Raw genomic sequence first — 19286 nt, 5'->3', positions numbered from 1 at the left:
ACCGACCTCTGGCAGATGGATGCTGGAAAAGGCTCCTCAGGGCAAGCTGCCCCATAATTTCCTCCTTAATTTTACTGTACGCTCTTTTGAAGCACTGTTGCATACAGGAAACTAGATTAAATATAGGATCAGTCTGGACTAGCAGTTCTGTTTGGGGTTGTATATAGGGAGCTTTGTTAAGGAATTCATGGACAGTGCACATTTCTCTCATCTTTAATAACCTGGTTGTTTAATAACCTCATTGTTAAGAATATTGCTAGAAAGCTAACATTGTATCTCAGCATTATACCCGCTGTGGAAGATGACTTGCAAGACATTTAATGGTACAGAAGGTGGATGTAATCCACACAGGGGGACAGGGCAAGCACTGAGAATATTCACTAGATGAGTTTAGTAAAGCCTAAATGCAAAAGCAACCAAAAGGAAATAAAATCAGTTTTGTACAGTCCACTGAGAAACTTCAGTGAATCATCAAAGGCTGCAAGCCAGCCTTTCAGTCTAGGACTTGGTTCACTAGCATTTCAAAGTCAGAGACTCTGACACCGAGTAAGTCTAGGCAGGCTGCACAAACCATCACTTAAGCTCCCATCAGTGGTGAAAGCAACCAACCTTTTTCTTAGGTAGCCCTGAAAGCAGAAGGCATGGCAGCCTTCCTGTCCTCCTCTGGTAGCTCGAGTAAGCATCAGGTTTTGAGTTTGCTACATTTTTCTAGAGCTGAAACTTTTAACAAGCACTAGAGATTCCTGATTTTATGTCCACTGATCTCAGGGTCGATCCCTGGAAGACCATGCATGCACTGAGAACACGCAGTTTACTAGAAACCTAGGTCCTAAATTTCTAATTGATGCCAGACTACATAGCTTCTCTGGCAGCTTGCTCTTTTAGTCACTCATCAGTTGAGGACATATTCTTGTCTTCATCATGAAGCATATCTTTTAGCTGGTGACGAGCGAACTCCTCAAATACCAGCTCTGCTTCACTGAAATGGAAGAAACACAGGCCTTTCAAAATGATGTTAGCAATTTTTTTATACCAGCAGACTAAAGGCAACATATAGGAGGAGGAAAAGAAGCCTGGAGCAGACTCTGGTAATGTTTCCTTTGTCTTCAAAGGGATTTGGATCACATTCCCACAGGCACCATCTTCACTGGTGGTATTCTAGCTAGTATGAAAAGCAGTTGATTGAGCAAGTCAGGACACAAACTGAGGAGGTTTTCATCTGTACCAAATGATGTCCATTCCAGCTAAATATTTATCAGCTAGCTGAATAGTCTGCAGCCTGAAAGGGTCTTTGTCTAGAAATAAAATGTGAAACCTTTCATCCTTATTCCTTCTGTACTAAAATAGGGGCACATGGTCAAACCTACTGAGTTCCTGAAACTTAGAGCTACAGAGCATCAGCTGACCACAAACACATCCCTCCCTCCAACTGTGAGGCAAAACATGTTCTCTTAAACTAGTTTTACATGGTCAGTCATTGCTATTCAACTGATAGCAGTAATTTGTCAAGCCACAGTAACTTACTCACTTTGGATTTAAGCTCGTACACTGTGAGCCCTGTGGATTTTTGTGCAATTTTGAGGAGTTTTCATGCACAAAAATGTCAATGCACAACTGCAGCTAGAATGTGAAATATCATTAAAAGAAACTTACCCATCCTTCTCTGCAGTCATCAGCATGCAGTAAAGGAGGAAAAAAGACACACCAAGTAGTTAGAACAGTGGATGCTAAAACCTGCAAAAATTTATAAACTGACAAGACAAAACAGTGACAAGCAGTAGGATTTGCAGCAATATAAGGAGAATTCCAGAAAGTCTCCAGATGTGCATACATGCACCTGATAAAGCAAAACTTGATCTCCCAAATGAAAAAGCACTCCAGCAACGTTGCCCAAGACATCAGAAGGGCTGAGAAACACAGACAGATTTTCCCATTTGTGCTTGCTAGCGGTCACAGCTGTGAGAGACATCTGTGCACACACTTCTCAGAGATGACAGTGCTTGCGTGACATGATGTTAGTCTTAATTGGTCTGTCACTGTAATCTGATGAGAAGATGATGTTCTTGTTCAATAAACATGAAGGTATTAAAATCAAACGAGGTCAGAATACAGAAAGGCCTGGGTGGTCTCTCATTTGATAGTTTATGAACTTGAGGCAATACTCCTGATTTCATCCATGCCTAAATACAATCTTGAGACCTTTGGCACTTGTGTTTCTTTAATGGGATCTTTGCTAACCACACCATAACGAATCCTGCTTGCTAGCAGGATTCCTTGGAAGCTGTTTCAGCACAGGCTAAAACAAGCGGAACAGACTGTATTGCAGTGGTGAAATGGGGGCAGGGATTTTTTTGTTCTCACAGTTACTTTAGCTTTAACAAGTAACAGTTGCTTCACGGGCTTACTCCTCATGAGTTTAAGTCAGGGAGCAAAGCGCACCTAGGCCATCATACTACGGAAGTCGTCAGGGATCCGGGATGCTTCAGTGACTAGATAACTCGCTACCTGGAGAATTTCCACCCACAACGCACACTGAAATCAAAGGCAACAAGCGGTGACTAGCACTGATGGAAAAGTCAGCATTAAAAGTGTGCCAAATAGGGCCACTCCAGCCAAAATGACTCAAAGGATGGATCATGTAAAGACATTCATGATGGTGTCTATCCAGACTCGGAAAGGATGGTTTCCCCTACTCACAGAAGCCAAGATGAAGTCTGGAAAGATTCAGGGCATGCATGCTTGATTGAAATGGATTTAAAATGAAATATTTAGAACTTCAAAAATTTCCAACACATAAAGCATCGTTCTCATTTCATTTTTCCTCCAATTTTGATTCTTTAAATAGCCTGTTCTCTTTCCCCTCTTTGAAGTACATTCATTACTATGGGAACAGTGACATCAATGATGTGGGTGAAGCTGAGTGATACTCACCAATGCGGTTTGAAGCCAATTTTACAAAACGGGTTGAGGGGGGAAAATAGGTATTGTTTCAGTTGGGCATATACTTTACTGTCAGATAAATGCTTATTGAAGCAATACATAGGTAGTGTGGCAGTTGAGTAACGCTTATCAAATACCTCAGACGTAAGGTTACATTCAAAGATGCACTACTTTACCTTCAGGCTGCTATACTAACGTGTAGCTTGTTAAATGGCTACATTAGCACCCTGACAGGAATTAGGGCCACTCCACATAGTTATCTTGCTGTCCTGTGCCTTATTTAACATTGTAATATTGAAAAATTCTCAGGAACCTGAAAATGGGTAGACTTTCTTTTTTTAACTGGCACCCCAGCAATTGTTTTGAGGGTTGCGATGGGAGGGGGCTGCATTCAAGGATCAACGAGGCTCCCAAATGTCATCATAGTCTCTGCAGAGGGTTTTCTGTAAGCTTTTATTATGCAGCCACAGAAATGATTCCATGTAATTAAAGTTGTGGCATATGGTAATTTTCATTATAAGCTTGCTTTTAACCTCTCTTAACTTTATGGGGGGAAAAAAAGGGAGTAGGCTGTGTTATTTTTCAAGACATTAAAGTGCTTAAAAAATTGACTAATTTCTGAAAGTTACAATACCAATACAGAGCAGGTATAGCTTTAATATTAAAGGGACAAAGCATTTATGGGTTTCTTGAAACCAGCCCTTTCGTGCAAGTTTAACAAGGGAGCAGATAAATGACCATTTGTTGAGCAAGAGCCAAAACAAAGGCCAGTGTCCAAGACATAGGCCCACAAAACGTAAAACATCAGGAGAAAGGCAGGAAAACCCCAGACCAAAGAACTCATGCTGAGACCACAGTCTTGAGAAAAACCCAGCAGGAGCTTCTGGGCTAACTGCTGACTGGAAAAGGTCTTGGAAGCATGAAGAGACATAGCCCAGTTTGAATCTATCTTTAAAAGAAACAGATCTCTATCCATTTTTGTCAACAGGCGGAAGACAGACTGCCAATGCGACAGGAGCCGCTTCGCCTAAAAATAACAACCTGTGAACCACATGGGTCCAAAACCAGTTGGAAAACCAGCACACATGAAACATGCAAACGCTGGCCTACAAGTCCAAAACAAGGAAGCTATAAATAAACATGGGAAAGGAAAGGTAGCAAGCCATTCCTTTTCTGTCTCCTCCAGGCACAGAAAAGAAAGAACAATCTGCAATAGCCATGCACTCTGAGAGACCTGCTTTTTGCTGAGTGATGAATGCTTCAGAGCTCGCTCACAGACAAATAAAAAGGGCAAAGCAATCTGCTGTGAAATAAAGCACACAGCAGTTGATCACACTTGCCACAGTTGGGCCCTAAAAAAATTAAACTATATTCTTGAGAAGCTTATCTTTCTGAGGTTCTCTACACTCAAATCAGCCCTGCATGATTAAATATACTGATGCTACACGTTTTATTTACTTTTGCCATAAATCATCTTGGCTAGAGAAGGGAAAAGGATATTACTGCACTGCAAGGAATAAATCATAATATGTGGCACTTTTTAATCCCACTTTAGCTTTGACTCTGTAAGATGGTTTCTTTGACTTCTTTCCTTTCTCCCAGCCGTGTCTTAAGATGAAGTGACAGTCAAGTAAGCAGGGAGGTGCAACAGGCAAACTGGTTACTACTGACTCATCAGTAAAAACAAAAGGGAACGGAAAAAGAAGATGAGGAGTGATCTCAAAATTCCCTGTGCATGCACCCCTGCCTACACCCACTGCAGAGGCTGCCGAACAAGCCAACAAAGAAAAATTCCATCTTGTGGGGCCTTTGAGAGTCTAAACACTGTTTGTTGAAGCTCCATCTCTACAATTAAGTCTTGATTTGCTTGATTCCAAATTAGATGTTATTTCACTAACGAAACACATCTTATTTTTCAGAGTTTATGAACTAAGGTGGTAGAATAAAAATTTTAAAAGCATGAACTCACAACTGGGAAGAATGATTAGGCACAGGGCATGGAAAACTACCAGCCAATAAAGCCGGAAAGAGTTTTAGTTTACCAGCTTCATATAGAAGGCTGTTTTATTCCCTCTAATGAGCTCAGACACCACATTCCAGCACAGTTTTCAATGTCAGCTATGCAGGCTTCACAGGAATTTTCTGTTGTGTTGCGTATCTTTTTTTAAGAGAAAGCATTTATTTCTCGAGTTAACCATTTGTAGGGCTTTCCCATGGGATAAGCTCCTGAAACTACCTTTTTTTCAATTTGTGAGAAACTTGCGATTTCCATCTGTACAAAATACATGAACCGTAGCTGTCTTCTGACAGCAAGCTCCTAGACTTTGATGTAGCAAACAATACGTGGGCTGTGCCTTTGGTGAGAGGATGTGTTGGGGGAAGCGATCTGAAAAATATTGCAGTTCTCCATTTCCCTTGTAAAGTCTTCTGCCCACATCCTTTTGAGCATACGATATAAAGGAGTATATCAGCCGTCCTTTGAAACAATCTTAGAAGGGAGAACTGACTGACTTCCATTTTTCCTCATATTACAAATGCTTCTGCCTAAAGCATAAGTAATAAAGAGGGGGTTGCGGCATTATTAACACCGAAAAACGTCATGTAAAAAAATTCACGACGTTCTAAAAATGTGTAAGTCTTTACAGCTGCCTAAGCCTTCGGACGATCCTTGTTTGACGTTTTCAAGCTTTTCTCCGCATCCACGAAAGCTCCAGATTTTGCAGCCCTGAGCTGCCCCAGCAGCACCTCTGCCCTGCCAGGCTCTCCGCGGACACTAGATGGCCCTCACCAGCCACCGCTCCTGGGGCCACCAGTGCCCGTCCCAGCCCCTCACCAAGTTCCTGGGCCGGGGACTGCTGCAGGGAAGTCTGAGGGAAATGCTTCGGTATGTAGAAGCTACCAGAAGAGACAGAAGACCCTTGGCAAAGCGGCTCTCCCACAAGGAGTCACCCGTTTGAGATCGTGAGCAAGTGTGCAGCAATGTCAGCGTTTTGCTGGCAGAGCTTTGCTGGCCTGCAGCATGAAAAGGAAACCCGCAGCATGGGCACAGCTATGCCAACAAAAGCATTTGCTTCACAGCAGCTTCCCCAAGGTGATCCAACCTTATTAGCCCTACAGACCAACCCTGAGGACCCAATTTGCACCTCACAGGCTAGCTGGAGGCAACTTTGGGCTGCATGCTGTTGTGGGGTGTCCTGCGCTACTCCTCCGTGATGTGGCTGTCTCCAGTGCAGTCACAGCAGAAAGAGGGTGAGAGGGGAATAGGCCTTGTGGATTTGTCCTGAAGGTGCTTCCTAGACTCATTGCACTACTCTGGTGGGGGTGTAGCATGGAAGAACATGCGTGAGCATGTTCTGTGTCTGTGCTGAGAGGCCCTGCTGGCACAGCTCACAGCAGGGGTTTTCCCAGTGGAAATGAGAGTTTCCTATGGTGCAATTCTCAGAGAGCTGTGAAGAAACCTACGTTTGCCCACTCCAGCACATCCATAATTAGCAAATACTGATTCCCAACCAGAGCAATAGAGTGTGGAGAGGATCACCAGTCTCTTTTCTCATCACTCACATTTGATTCCTCCAACAATTTCACACAATAAGGACTGAAGTCACCCCTCTCTAATGCTTCCAGTATAGAACACGGCATCTATCTTGGGATTATTCCTTTCATAGCCACCTCCATCTTCCTCCAGTGGTCATGTTCTTAGATATAGCAGCTTTAGATAAGTTTGGGCCCAAAGAAAAAAGAAAGAAAAAGAAAAGCAGTGCAGAAGCAGCCATAGCTTTTTGTTTGAAGCCCATGCAACTTTGTCTAAATACAGAGGGCAGGACAAGATGATTCATCTGTAACAGCTCCAACATCAAAAAGATGGCATAATGTTTTGTGTTCAATAGCTGCTTCAGATGCTGTATGGGAGCTGCTGATTTAGTGCAAGCACCTTGCAGTTTCTCTATGTGCACATTAGAGAACAGAGCGAGCCAGGGCCTGAGGAAGTGGGAGGAGAACACAGATGCTCACGGACAGCCTGCAGTTTTGGCATCTGATCCCAAGCCTCGAAATGCCTGGGGAAGGCTAGCTCCTTACACTGCTTTAAAGTTCCCACACTTCCATTTACTGACCTGACTCTGAAGAGACATTCCTCTCAGATACCCACTGAACATGAAGGCCACATCACAGACACCGTGGCTAATGCCACATCAAGATAATGGGTACTCTTAAAATCATGAACAGTTTTACCACCTCTTAACTTTGCTTAAAAGTATTTTGCTTTTTACAATGCTCATGTGACAGATTCTTGTTTGCTATACTGGAATCCAGCTGGGAATTGTTGACAGCTTCATTCAGGACATTTTCCACAGTTGTCATGAGACTTAATGTGGAGTCCTTCCTCAAGCCCCTGTGCTTTGTGTTGTGATTCCATAGGTGAAAGACAAAAAGGGAACATGACCCATTTCCACCTTCTCCCATCTTAGCATCCCTTCTTCTCCCTGTTATTTTGTGCCTTGAGGTTGAGATATATGTATACCCATGCATATACATATACACACACACAGAGCAGCCCCCATACTGGAGTCTTTAGACTCTAAAGGCTTCCTGTAGAACAAATCACTATAAGCCTTGCAATGATAAGATTTCACGTAAGTCTGTTAACGAAGAAAGGCAAAAACCAGGCATAACTGACCTGCTGGGTTCTTTTCCTCAGGTTTGGGGTGCATGAGACGAAATGGCAGCTCTGTGCCCACTTCACTTTGGGGAGAAGAGAGAATGCATCAGATCCACAGCTCCGTTCATGCCTGGTTCAGTCCCCTTCCCACCTCGGGCCAGCCCAAGCCCTGAGCTCCAGCTTCACTCATTCTTTCATCTTTTTCTAATCATAATTTTCCCCTCAAAAAAAGTTAAACTCTGATTTCTCCACAAATATCCCAGGCATATCCACTTCAATAAACTGGGTTTATTATGTGCTGAATGTACTTGCATATACACAAAATCAGAGATATTTTTGCAATTGCTTCATTTTCACAGCTGAATGCACAGATTTCTTATTTCTATCAGCTTAAGGGATAGTTTTTTTTTTTTAGGGAGGTGGGAAAGGGAATAGGAAAGAGGGAAAAAAGATGAATTAACAACTACTACTGCATGGTCTGAAAAGGAAGGTGACATTTACCTGGAGGTGAGGTCTCCCAGCATGCTACAGAAGAAAACAAGGAGAAAAACACATGCATATTTAGTGCCTTTCCATTCTGGTGCTCTACCAAATGCTGTTTTGTTGGTGGACTATTGAAATCACAGTCCTCATATACTCTTTTCTACTTGCCACAAAGCTTAACATCCAAATAAACTTGTTTTTAAAAAAGTAATTTTCATTTTTCATGAGTCTAAGTTTTTGAACTCCTGACTAAGTGTTGGGCATGGCTCCTTTTCTGAGAGCCAAAGGACATGGGCAATTGGAGGACCACAGAAGGCAGCAGTCATTTTATCATGCTTTAGGGAAATCATCAACTTGTTTTTATACTAGAAAGAAGGATAGATGAATGAAATACAAAGTAAACAGTGACTATCACCAACAGAGTTATCCTTGTCCTCTTTTGCACCGTATGCTGGAAACTAGCTCATGTTGATAACATCAGCTTCATCCAGAAAGCTGTCTCAGTACAGAACCTGAGCTACAGTATTTATGACTCTCAGGCAGATGCGTCTACCTTCTGCTCTGGGAGAACAAGAATGCCAACATAAAGGCTCACAGAAAGTTTCACTTCAGTTCTCACAAAATAAGTTATGGTTTTGAAACAAAAAATTTCACTGCAAACCAGAGGTTCAATACTTCAGCCACAAAGTCATATGGTATCTAAGGAAGGTAATCCAACCCCTCTGGCTCAGGACAAGTTCTTTGGATATGCCACGACTGATTTCCAGGCAGTTTATGCTTTAGAGGGAGCCTGATGTCCTACAACATGTACCATTTCTCTTAGGGTGGACTGTCCTGCCCTCTCCCCACTCATTAATGAAGTACACACACTCCCCTCTCTTAACTCTATGCAGATGTAGCAAAAAGTCTGTTATTCTTACCCTGGAACAGTGAGCTTCACTTTGACCTTGTAGGAAACCAGAATCCCCATCACTGTCTTGTCTATTCCATCCTTAATACTACCAGAGAAAAGAGACAGCAGTGTTAGGCAGTGTAGCAACAGCCCAACAATATATGGCTGGAGCAAGAACTAGGTGAACATCCTATTCTCCTGAAAGTGATAGAGCGGACAAGCCTCAGGGACAGCTAATACCTCTCCAGATCTGTGATCACTATTCATCCTGAATCAATATGATAGGCTAAGCCATGCAACTCAGATCTACCCATCTGGACACACATTTACAGGTACAAACTCCTGATATGAGTATCTCCTTCATCCTCCCCCTCTTCTTTGTAACCCTCCACTGACTAAGACCATTTAAAACTCTACTCACATGGTACTAGAAGCCAAGTTGGTGTCCTCATCCTTTAACTTTCCATCCAGAGCTATTTCCCGGGTCTCCCGGTTATTTGCTAGCAAGGGCAAAAGTGTCAGGGTCTTGGTCAGGCTGCTGTTTGGCTGCACCTTTTCCCTGAAAATAAGCAGCAGGTGAGAGAAGGAAAGCGATACACACTCTGATTTGCGTTACGCACCCAACCAAGAGAATTTCCAAAAAGATTACAAAGCCACCCAAAAGATATGGAATTTATCTGTCCAAATTCAGTTGTCTAGAATGCAGATGTCTACATCTAAACTAGTCAGAAAAATTCCCTTTATAATCAGCAGAGAGGAACAAGCACTTGCAGAAAATTATTAATTTCACATTAAGGTAGACTTCTAAAGTAGGTCAAACTATGCTGCAGACCTCTAAATTTGGACAAAATAAATTCTAGTTTGGAAGACCAATACTCAATGGAAAACACGTCCCTAAGCTACAGAGCAATATAAAATGTCTGGGTGTGTCCAACCCTCCTCACAAAGCAAATTTCAGCGCTGCACTGCCAATGCAGTGCAATGCAAAAAACCAAGTGGTTCTCCACACTGTCAATAGGCTTGAGGTTTTCATGGACTTTCCAAGTCCAGAAGAAACCAAATGAAATGGTGTTAAAAAGACTGACCTTAAGCTAGAGCATCCACTCAAACAGCAGAACCTTTCAGAAAAATGTTGCATCTCTATTTAAAGATTTCAAGCAACGGGGAGCCTTCCACACTTTTCCCCTGCTAAGTTTTTCTAGTAGGTAATTACTCTCCAAACAAAACCCCTCTTCTGCAACCTCCCTCGGTTCTCTGAAAAAAGGTGCAGGGTACCTGCTGGCTATGAGAAAAGGAGACCAGCTGCATCCAGAGAGTATAGGTGGTGTGGGGGATACACACATGAGGCGAGAGGAGAGAGCACTCTAACAGCAGGCAACTGCAAGACTATAGCTAGGAGTACCTCCCTAGGTACTTACTGAGAAGGAGGAGGGTAATTAAAAGGGTGTGAAGGACCAAGAAGGGATAAGCAGAGCATTCACTCACTGTACTTCCTCAGCAGCTACCACTTTTGTATAGTAGTCACTGGAGTACAAAACCACATTGGCAACCTGCTCCACTGAGGGCGAAAGGAGAAAGCGGACAATCAGTTGTGCATACGCATCAGAAACAACATAGCTGCCCCCCACCCCCGAGTCTCAGGAATGGAAGAGGTCATGAGGAAAACCCATCCATTTAGAGCCTGAAGGGACCACCAGGTCAGACAGCCCGACCTGGATAGAGACCAACAGCACACAAATGGCCAAAGACTATCTTCCCTGAAAGGCATCCAGCCTTGATTTGGAGATGACAAAAAGTCAACAACCCATGGTTTCCCCTGGGAGCCTGCTCTTTCCATTATAGAGATCTCCCTCTTCTTCTCTAAGCGCGTCTGCTTTTATCTCTGGTCACTAGTATCTCCTGTGTATCTATAGCCAATGCATTTGCATTCAGGAGATACCATCATCAAGCAGACTGCATACCAAACTGCAGTCAAGAGCCTGTGATAATAAATGGCTTATATTCTCCAATCAAACACCAAAAAAACCATAGGGTAATTCTGATTGAAACACTGATGAGGAGAGAATCTGGGGATCAGGCAGGTCTTTTTAAGCCTGACAGAGGCATGTCAGCCTAAAAATATTTGGGAATCACTAGACAGTGCATCCAAGACCCGCACTGAATTAGCTTTCTCTAATACAGAGTTTTGTAAAAACCTCAGCAACTTCATTCCCTCCTTGCCTTCCCTTCTCTTTCTCATCCTTCCTGTCTCAGACTGCCTTCCACAGGTCCAAATGCAATGGGGCTTGTGGGATGAAAACATGCAGTGCCACAAATAAAACACAGGCACAGTACTGAAACTCCTCTGAAACTCAGCCCCTGCCTTCAGCTTCCTCAGGAGGAATTACGCCATCGCTGGCAGAGCGGCTGTTTCTCACACTGCCAGATGTTTCTGAAACCCCAGGCAAAATTGTGTGCAACCTAGGCACACTCACAGTTAGCAGGAGCATCACATTGACAGGGGAGCCCTTCCCACCGGCCTCCCAAAAGAGGTGGATTTTTACCCACAGCACCTGCCTTGCCCGCTGCAGATGCCAGACCCTTTCTGTTTACTAAAGGGGACATACTGGTGCTTGAAATTAAGCCATACAAGTAACCATGATAGTCAGGAAAAAGGCCGCAGTGTTTCACTTGATGAACAGCAAAGAAACAGCAACAGACAGGGTGGAGGGACAAATTCCTGACTTGTCCCACGCTGCCTACTTAAGCTGTTGCAAGCACTAAATTCTGGCTCTCTCTCAGCCCTCCCACCATTCAGTCTTCTAGCCCTCAAAGAATCCCAAGCAACAGTAAAAACATACCCTGGACTTTGATCTTCTTCACTGTTTTCTCTGTGCTGTTGTTGATGGTGACAGTGACTGGGATGGGCTCGCCATGGTAGTACACCTAGAAGGAATCCGATGCTCAGAAATCCAGCCAGGAGGCTTCTCCCAAGCCCTAAACCCCTCTAGTCCCCCCAGATTAAATCTCCTCACAGAGGCCAGACAAGGCAAGATGACCCTTCCCAATGATTCATGACCTTTCCTTCAATGACTTATTTAGCCTCAAATGCGTCTTGTAATGGGGTCTCAGCCTCCCCTAACAGCAGCTACTGACAAAGATTACATTAGAGTGCTGGGCCAAGGCAGTCTCAGCTGAGACTGTCTAAGTAACACACGAAGTAGCTACTTTGGGCAGCAAAATGCATACTGACATGCCAATACTATGATGTCCACCGTCCCGAGGCAAACTCCTCACCTCTTTACTGAGGCAAGCTTTCAAGTGTAACGGCTTGTTGGACATGAAGAACTGCCAGGTGGTCTCCGCACAAGGTTGGGGTCCTGGCTTTTCTGGAGCATATTGCACCTTACGGATCAGCAGACGTGCAGAGTTCCTGGGAAGCAGCAGAGGACAACATGGTGGTACTTTGGGCTTGGCAGAGGCAGGAGTTCTGCATTCACGTGTGCTTACACCCAAGAAGCCCTATGACAAGTGGGGCAAATCTGAACAGTCAACCAAGGTGCATTACTGAACCACCCACCCCCTTTAAGAAGGGCAGAGCTGAAGACAGACACACACGTTGTTACCTCTTATGAATTCTCTCTTCCACATTCTCTGTTGAGAAAGCTTTCACCTCAAAATCCACCCCACAGCTCTGCCAGAGAGAGAGAAGACAGCTGTAAAACCAGTGTCAGAAGCCAAGAACATCTGCAGATGTTTAAATATCTTTCTATACACCAGAAGTTGGCAGATTCCTGCCAGCTGCAAATTCTTCTGGCCTCCTACCATTGTAATAGAGATGCCTGCCAACTGGTGGGCCAGCATCCACCTGCTCCATGCTGCTTCTGACAAATGAGGCTTAGTTCCCAGCCTTTGACAGATGACATCCCTACTCCTAAAAGGCTTTCTGTGAGAGCAGTGCTGTAGAGATCACAGCACGCTACACGTTATAAGACTGATGGGCCTGCAAGTCCGCCCTGGGTTTCTGAACTGAATTTCTGAATGGCTTTGTAATGCCAATACCTGACTTAGGGTCAACCTTCTTACTTCCCAGTGTCTAAGGGCTGATCAGGCCAAGCTGACCTTTGTTTTAATGGTTTTATACTGCCATGGGACATCTGTGTGAGTCCCAGATAACTCTCTACAGAGCAATATGGGAATTTTTGCTAGAATATAATTCCTTGGTAAAAAAACCACAGCTTATCCTTGTGGCACTGGATTCTACAACCTGCATCCCACCTTGCCCGGTTGTTAGTCTAGCTCAGCTGTTCAGAAAAGCGTCCAGTGAAGTATAAAAGGAATACTTTAAATCATGTCAGAAACCTTGCAGAACATCTCATTATCTGCTGACTTTTACTCCAGGGTTTTTGTTTTGTTTACACACACGTGCAAGCCAGCCCTTCTCTGCATTTGTTTTAATTCAGAAGCAGGTCTTAACACATGCTATTTATAGCAATCTATGAGATTTTAGGCACTTGGTCTCCTTTTCTCTCACGTAGCCTGACAGCTACAATCATTTTATGTGCAGCCAACCCACAAATCATGTGGTACCCTTAAGGAAACTACAAGCATTGCAGATTTAGTAGTCTTGCTGCTGTATTTCTTATCCTGAGGACTTAAATTCCAAGTCTGTGACACACACTTACAGCTCTCAAGTCAGGTTCCTGACATTTGTAGCATATACCACAGTAAACCCCAGTATCACCTTATTCTACTCTCAAGCTTGCCAAATAAATTCACATGACTTTTTCCATATGACTTTCCTCAACCATGATAAGCACAAGTGTCCCATTGGTCTCACCTTATCAACATCATGAGGTGCGGGCTGCAGACAGACTGAACAAGGCAGGTAATCTGGAAACTATGGGAGGAAGAAGAGAAAAATACCCCAAAGCAATATTACAAAGATCTCCAACTCTGTGATACTCTAATTAACATATTGCTCACAAAAAGTACAAAGCAATCCTGAAGACAACAGGCCACTCGCTGTGATGTAGTAACCCTTTGAAGTTCTGGCTAAGATAGGAGCCTTAATATACTGGCCCTTATACTTGCCTTGTATGAACAAGTCCCTCTCTTCCAAAAATACTTTAATAACCAAGAAAGGAAAAAAAAAAAAAGCGGGGGGAGAAAGAGTAAAACAAGTCCAGGCACATGAAGCACCTGGTCTAAAAATCAAAGAGAGCCCTAGAGGCACAGCTTAGAGTAGAAGCTGGAACATCTGGCTCCCCATCCAAGATAACCAATACGGCTCACAGCAGTGCTACTCACTGTTCACACGGGCCTGAAGTTTGAGCAAAGCATCTCTGTGTCAGAAACACAACCAAGGCCATAAAGACCAGCCAGACGCCAGCCAGTGTCCATTCGCTCCTGGCCTAGGCAGGGCCAGCAACTCCAGACACCAACTGGGAAGGCTGCAGAGTAGCTCACTGGGGACTGACTGCTAACACCCCATTACAGACTCCAGCAGTTTGAAGATCACTAGATTGTATTTGAGTAGTTAATAATATTATGACAGGTACCAACCCATTTGGCAGAATCATTCAAAGACTTATTTGTTGCTATATCAGAGCATATGGTTTTCAAACCTGGATCTACCTAGGGGATGCTAAGGCAGACATGTCACTGACAGTACTGGAAGCATATCCTGTCAGAATCAGAATTTGGCAGTGAGCTGTTATTTGTTGACAACATCTGGTAAAGAGCTTTTCATCCGCTTGTTTGATCCATAAAATTTTTAAAGAGAAAGGATTTGACGTTTCCTCTGCGAGCACTGGGGCAATGGTATAAAGTATTCCAGCCCCTCAGGAATGGGGAAGACAAGGATATACAGGGCTGTTGCTGGCATAAAGCCATTGCATGTTTCCCTGCCTTTTCAAGGAAAGCACTTTTCACATGCAGTTAGGATCTTCTTGCACTTTACCACTTAGGATGGTAAGAAAAAAAAAAAAAAGGGTACATTGCCTGTCACTCAAAATTGGAACTTTCCATAACATGAATTCACTATTAATCCCTGTCTTCAGTCCATCACCAGGTCTCAGCAGCCTGGTAATAACAGACAAGGAGAAGAGGGTCAGAGGCTCGTATAAGATACTTACCGTAAAGAAAAAGGGATAAGCATTTTTCCCCAGCTTCTTTAGCAGAGATTCCTGCAAATGGGAGAGAGACTCTGGCTTGTCAGCAGGCGGGTACACTTGGACCCTAGAGAAGAACAGGTCCCGTCGGAAGGTGAGGCCAATCACATCAATGTCTTCCTGGCCATACCGGAAAGCACAGGTCAGGGACACATACACTGGAAAGAAGCACACGTTGGGTAAAGCATGCAGCAGGCTAACAATGCAGCCAGGGTGGGACGTAAAATCCTCCTGCACTATAGAGTCAGGGAAAGCCATTTCAACACTGTTGTATAACCCAGTAAGTATTCATAATATATGCAAGAACACACATTACTTCGAGTAAGAAGCCCTTAAAACAATAAAAAAAAAGGTTCTATCTCAGCATCTCACTTCAAAAGAGGACTAACAATCTCTGAAACATGTTGCATAAAACCTCAAACCTTTTTTCCCCTTGATAATGGCAGGATCAACTAATACAACACCATCTGAAAGAAAGGAAAAAATAAGAAAGATTAACAGAGGATAATCAGGGTTGAGAGAACAGGAAGGGCAGCACTATCTTGGTGGACTTACCTACAGGTTCCACATTCCCTATGTTGTCAATGAAGTCCCGCTTTCCCAGGTAGATGGTCAGCTGTAGGGAGAAGATGACCATGGTTGAACTACAAAGTGTTGACGGTTGTGTGTTGGCAGGGGGGACACAGGGGAGAGCTATAAATCTTGTAGAGATCAGAACAATTCCATTTTAAACGGAGTATTTCTTTTTTCCCCAGCAAACATGCCATCTCCACCAGACTCAACAGGATTATTCGCATGCTTCAGGACATCAGAATTGAAGACCTGATGTAGACCAACTCCCAGAAGTACAACATAAATACTTCTGCATGTGACAAACAACTATAGATTTAAATATTTTTGGTGCCATCAGGTTGGAAAGACAATGAATCAGCTTTGTTTTAAACATTTACCAGCAGGAGTACAACCCAGGAGGAGCGAGAGGCGAGTTTCCTTCCTCTTGTATTATAATATATGAGAAGCTTGCCCTATAAACTCTGTTTACGTCATCTCCTCAAACTTAGCGCTAAATACAGTTCATGGTCCTTCTTCAGAAAAAAATGAAGGGGACAGGAAAGAGCTTTCTAACAAGTCTCCAGTCTGACTACAAGTAAAACTCATACCTATGTAAACCCATTATTACGGTACTTACAGCTTTGTCACGGGTGCTTTTTTTGAAGATAATTTGTTTTTGAGGAGAACTAGCATTCTTCCCACTCGTCCCCATCTTTTGAGACTCAGGGCAGCTCATGGTCAAAGGTGGGTATGTGACTGTGGGTGAATGAAGCTTTTCTGCCCCAAGAGGTCCTGGGAAAGATGTCAGAAAAAAAATAGGTGGATGAGATAAAAGCAGAATTATACTTGGTGGGTAAAGCACTCTACTCCCACGTATAGTTTACGAATGACTATTTCAGTAACACTCAGACACAGCACAGACGGTGGGTTTCTTTTCATTTTAGCAGTTCCTCATTAAAAAAAAAAAACATAAAAACATCTATTTAAAAACAGTCTTCAGAAACATTACAAAAGACCACAAACTCTTTTTAATTCATATTAAAAAAATTAGTAGACTAATAGAAAAATCTGGAGAGGAAAAGATAGCTCGGCCTTTGCAGAGAGGTTTGTAGAGAGTAATTTCGTGAAGAAATCTGTAAGAGTACAAATAAAGGTAATCTGATCAACACAAGATACTTTGATTTTCAAAAGGTACCTCAAGATTTCTCATCAGAGGCTCTAAGTTGTCATGAGGTAAGAAAGAAGGGCATTTCACTCATTAATAATGGGATAAAATACAGGAAATAGAGAATATCAATACATATAGGTTTTGGCTACTTTCAGGGTTTGGATTGTTTGGGGGGGGTTTGTTTGGTTTTGTTTTCTTTTTTGACCATTGCAAGTATACAGCAGCACAGTGTCATCTGTCCTGGGACATTTGCTATCGAGCATGTCCTTGAACAAATGGAAAGAAGCCTAGATAAGGAATGAATAGCCTGCCCACAGACACAAACCTATTCTGGATTCCCCAAAATAAAGCTATGTTAAGCTGGAGGAGTGCTTCATGATGCAGACTGGATAGGTGATGAAATACCGTATATTCTGTAACGGTAAGTGAAAAGTATCGCACTCAAAGAAAATACAACTATAGTCTGACATGCACAGTTACAGTTGGTATCATTTAGGAAGAATGTCTTGACATAAGCAAAGAAGTTATTAGGAAATAAATCAAGAACACTACAGAGAATGCCATTTATCCATTTCGGAACCCCTTACATACCCACATCTTGGATACGGCATGCTCAGTCTAAGACCTAGAAAGCTGGTATGTATTGGTAAGGAGTCAGACCAAACCTAAAATGAGAACTCATCTGTCTTACTGTATTTTCCTAAATCAGAACCAAATGCAACCCATTACCTGCAGGGTACCATTGAACTCAAAACAGAATGGACCTTAAGAATATAACTGCCTAGCTACCCGCCCAGAAAGGTAACAAGCATAACCAGGGGTAGGGATCAGCTTGTAACCAAGGAAAAAAAGGATGGAATAAGATTCTTGGGGGGAGAGGGGAAAAAAGGGGACCAAAAGGACACAAGAGATATCCAGAGAGAGAGATATCCAGAAAACCTGAGTGGTACAAAGCGGAGAGAGATTAGGTTTTTCACTTTGTTGTAAGTCATAAAACAGCAGCATCCAGTTAAGTGATCAGACTTCAAATTCAAAATAAAGTGAAGCGTTTCCCCATGTAACATAAGATTCAAGAGTAGTGTGTGTTGCTGCAGAAGGCTCTGGAAATCACCAATATGAATTGATTCACAGGATTAGGTGCATTCACAGGGAAAAGGCTTTTGGCAGATGTTGGACAGGATGATCCAGCTGCAACTTTAACCCCGTAGGACTCTGAAGCTGAGGAGCAGCATCAGGAGAGGATGATGCTACACGTGCCCTATTCTTACACTTCTCCCTACTGGGCCTGTGTGAATGAATATATTGTGTTAGACAGACCGTCGGTCCGACAGCGTATGACTGTCCTTGCAGTTTGCTTCCGTTCTATTTTTTTGCTTGCTTTCCCATTTTAAAACTGTTTCAAGAGTAGAAACAGTTTCTAGGCCTATTTGCGCACAACAAACTGTAGAAAAAGGAAATACTTGCCTTTTTGGAAAGCTGGAAAAAAAGGAAGGTAGAGATTAGAGACAAACTTTACATGTTTAAGAATTTCTATTTTTATAAAGTATAGGTATATTTTCCAAATCCAGATTAGTATTTGTTGCTGAACAGACCCCCTACGCATGCTGTAGACCCAAATAAACAAACCAGCAAATAACATTAAATACCTTGCTGTGTTCCAAATGCCACAGGAGCTGCCACCGGACAAAGACGTGAATTCCTAAACTACTGAAGAAAGATGAATATTCCACACAGCCGTGTCCTGTGCTTCTTCGCATCTACCAGAGGGAATCACTAACCTCTTAGTAAACAAGGAAGACAATTTGTAGGGGATTTGAAAGCACGTCTTTAGTTGCGTCCATCCAGGATTTCAAGAATTAATCCCCCTCCAAGAGCAAATATTGTACCTGGGCTAAGATTCAACTGGAAAGTGGTTAAGTCAGCAACATAAAGCATTACCTAAGGAAGCTCAGATCGCCAATGAAGAGGTCTACAATGTCATACTCACATGCTTTGTAAAGACTACAGACTTACACAGAACAGGATGGTTACTGAAAGCAGCTTTATTCTAAAGCTCTTTCTCCATCTTCTCCTCCCTAGGGTTGCAAGCCATCCAGCCTGATAAGAAGCTGAACAGACAAGAGCCATTTTTGAAAAAGGGAGTTTATAAAACACAAAACCAAGTCTCTATAAATAGATGCCATTATGAAGGACTACCAAACATTGAGAACAATGTATTATTCTCATAATCACCAAGCAGTTTATCTATTATTGCTCCACCAACATCCCATTGGCACGCTGATGCAAAACAGTATGTTGCTAGTTAGTACACCTCCCCTCCTTAATTTACTTAGAGAGTGAGGCACAACATCCAAGATGCAAGACACACGAACAAAGATTTCAATTTAGCTTTTCTGTTCATAAATGTCCCAAGAATAGCTTCCCCCCCCCCCCGATGAATGT

At 43.0% G+C, this 19286-nt stretch overlaps 1 protein-coding gene across 1 annotated transcript; it reads right to left on the bottom strand.

The window, feature by feature from the left end:
• Nucleotides 1–885: 885 nt before the first annotated feature.
• On the bottom strand, nt 886–16412 carry SAG (S-antigen; retina and pineal gland (arrestin)). Its single transcript, XM_009578474.1, has 15 exons — nt 16310–16412; nt 15680–15817; nt 15547–15591; nt 15089–15282; nt 13792–13851; nt 12578–12645; nt 12249–12384; nt 11813–11897; nt 10458–10530; nt 9394–9531; nt 9001–9078; nt 8099–8122; nt 7612–7680; nt 6546–6551; nt 886–979 (listed from the first exon to the last, which is right to left on the bottom strand). Exons 1-15 carry the CDS (start codon nt 16410–16412, stop codon nt 886–888), a joined length of 1311 nt encoding a protein of 436 aa, XP_009576769.1.
• Between the last annotated feature and the right edge of the window lie 2874 nt (nt 16413–19286).

The sequence above is a fragment of the Fulmarus glacialis genome, unplaced genomic scaffold, assembly GCF_000690835.1.
Source record: "Fulmarus glacialis isolate BGI_N327 unplaced genomic scaffold, ASM69083v1 scaffold32205, whole genome shotgun sequence".
In the NCBI taxonomy this organism is placed as follows: Eukaryota; Metazoa; Chordata; class Aves; order Procellariiformes; family Procellariidae; genus Fulmarus; species Fulmarus glacialis.
This window is presented reverse-complemented; position numbering and strand designations above follow the sequence as displayed.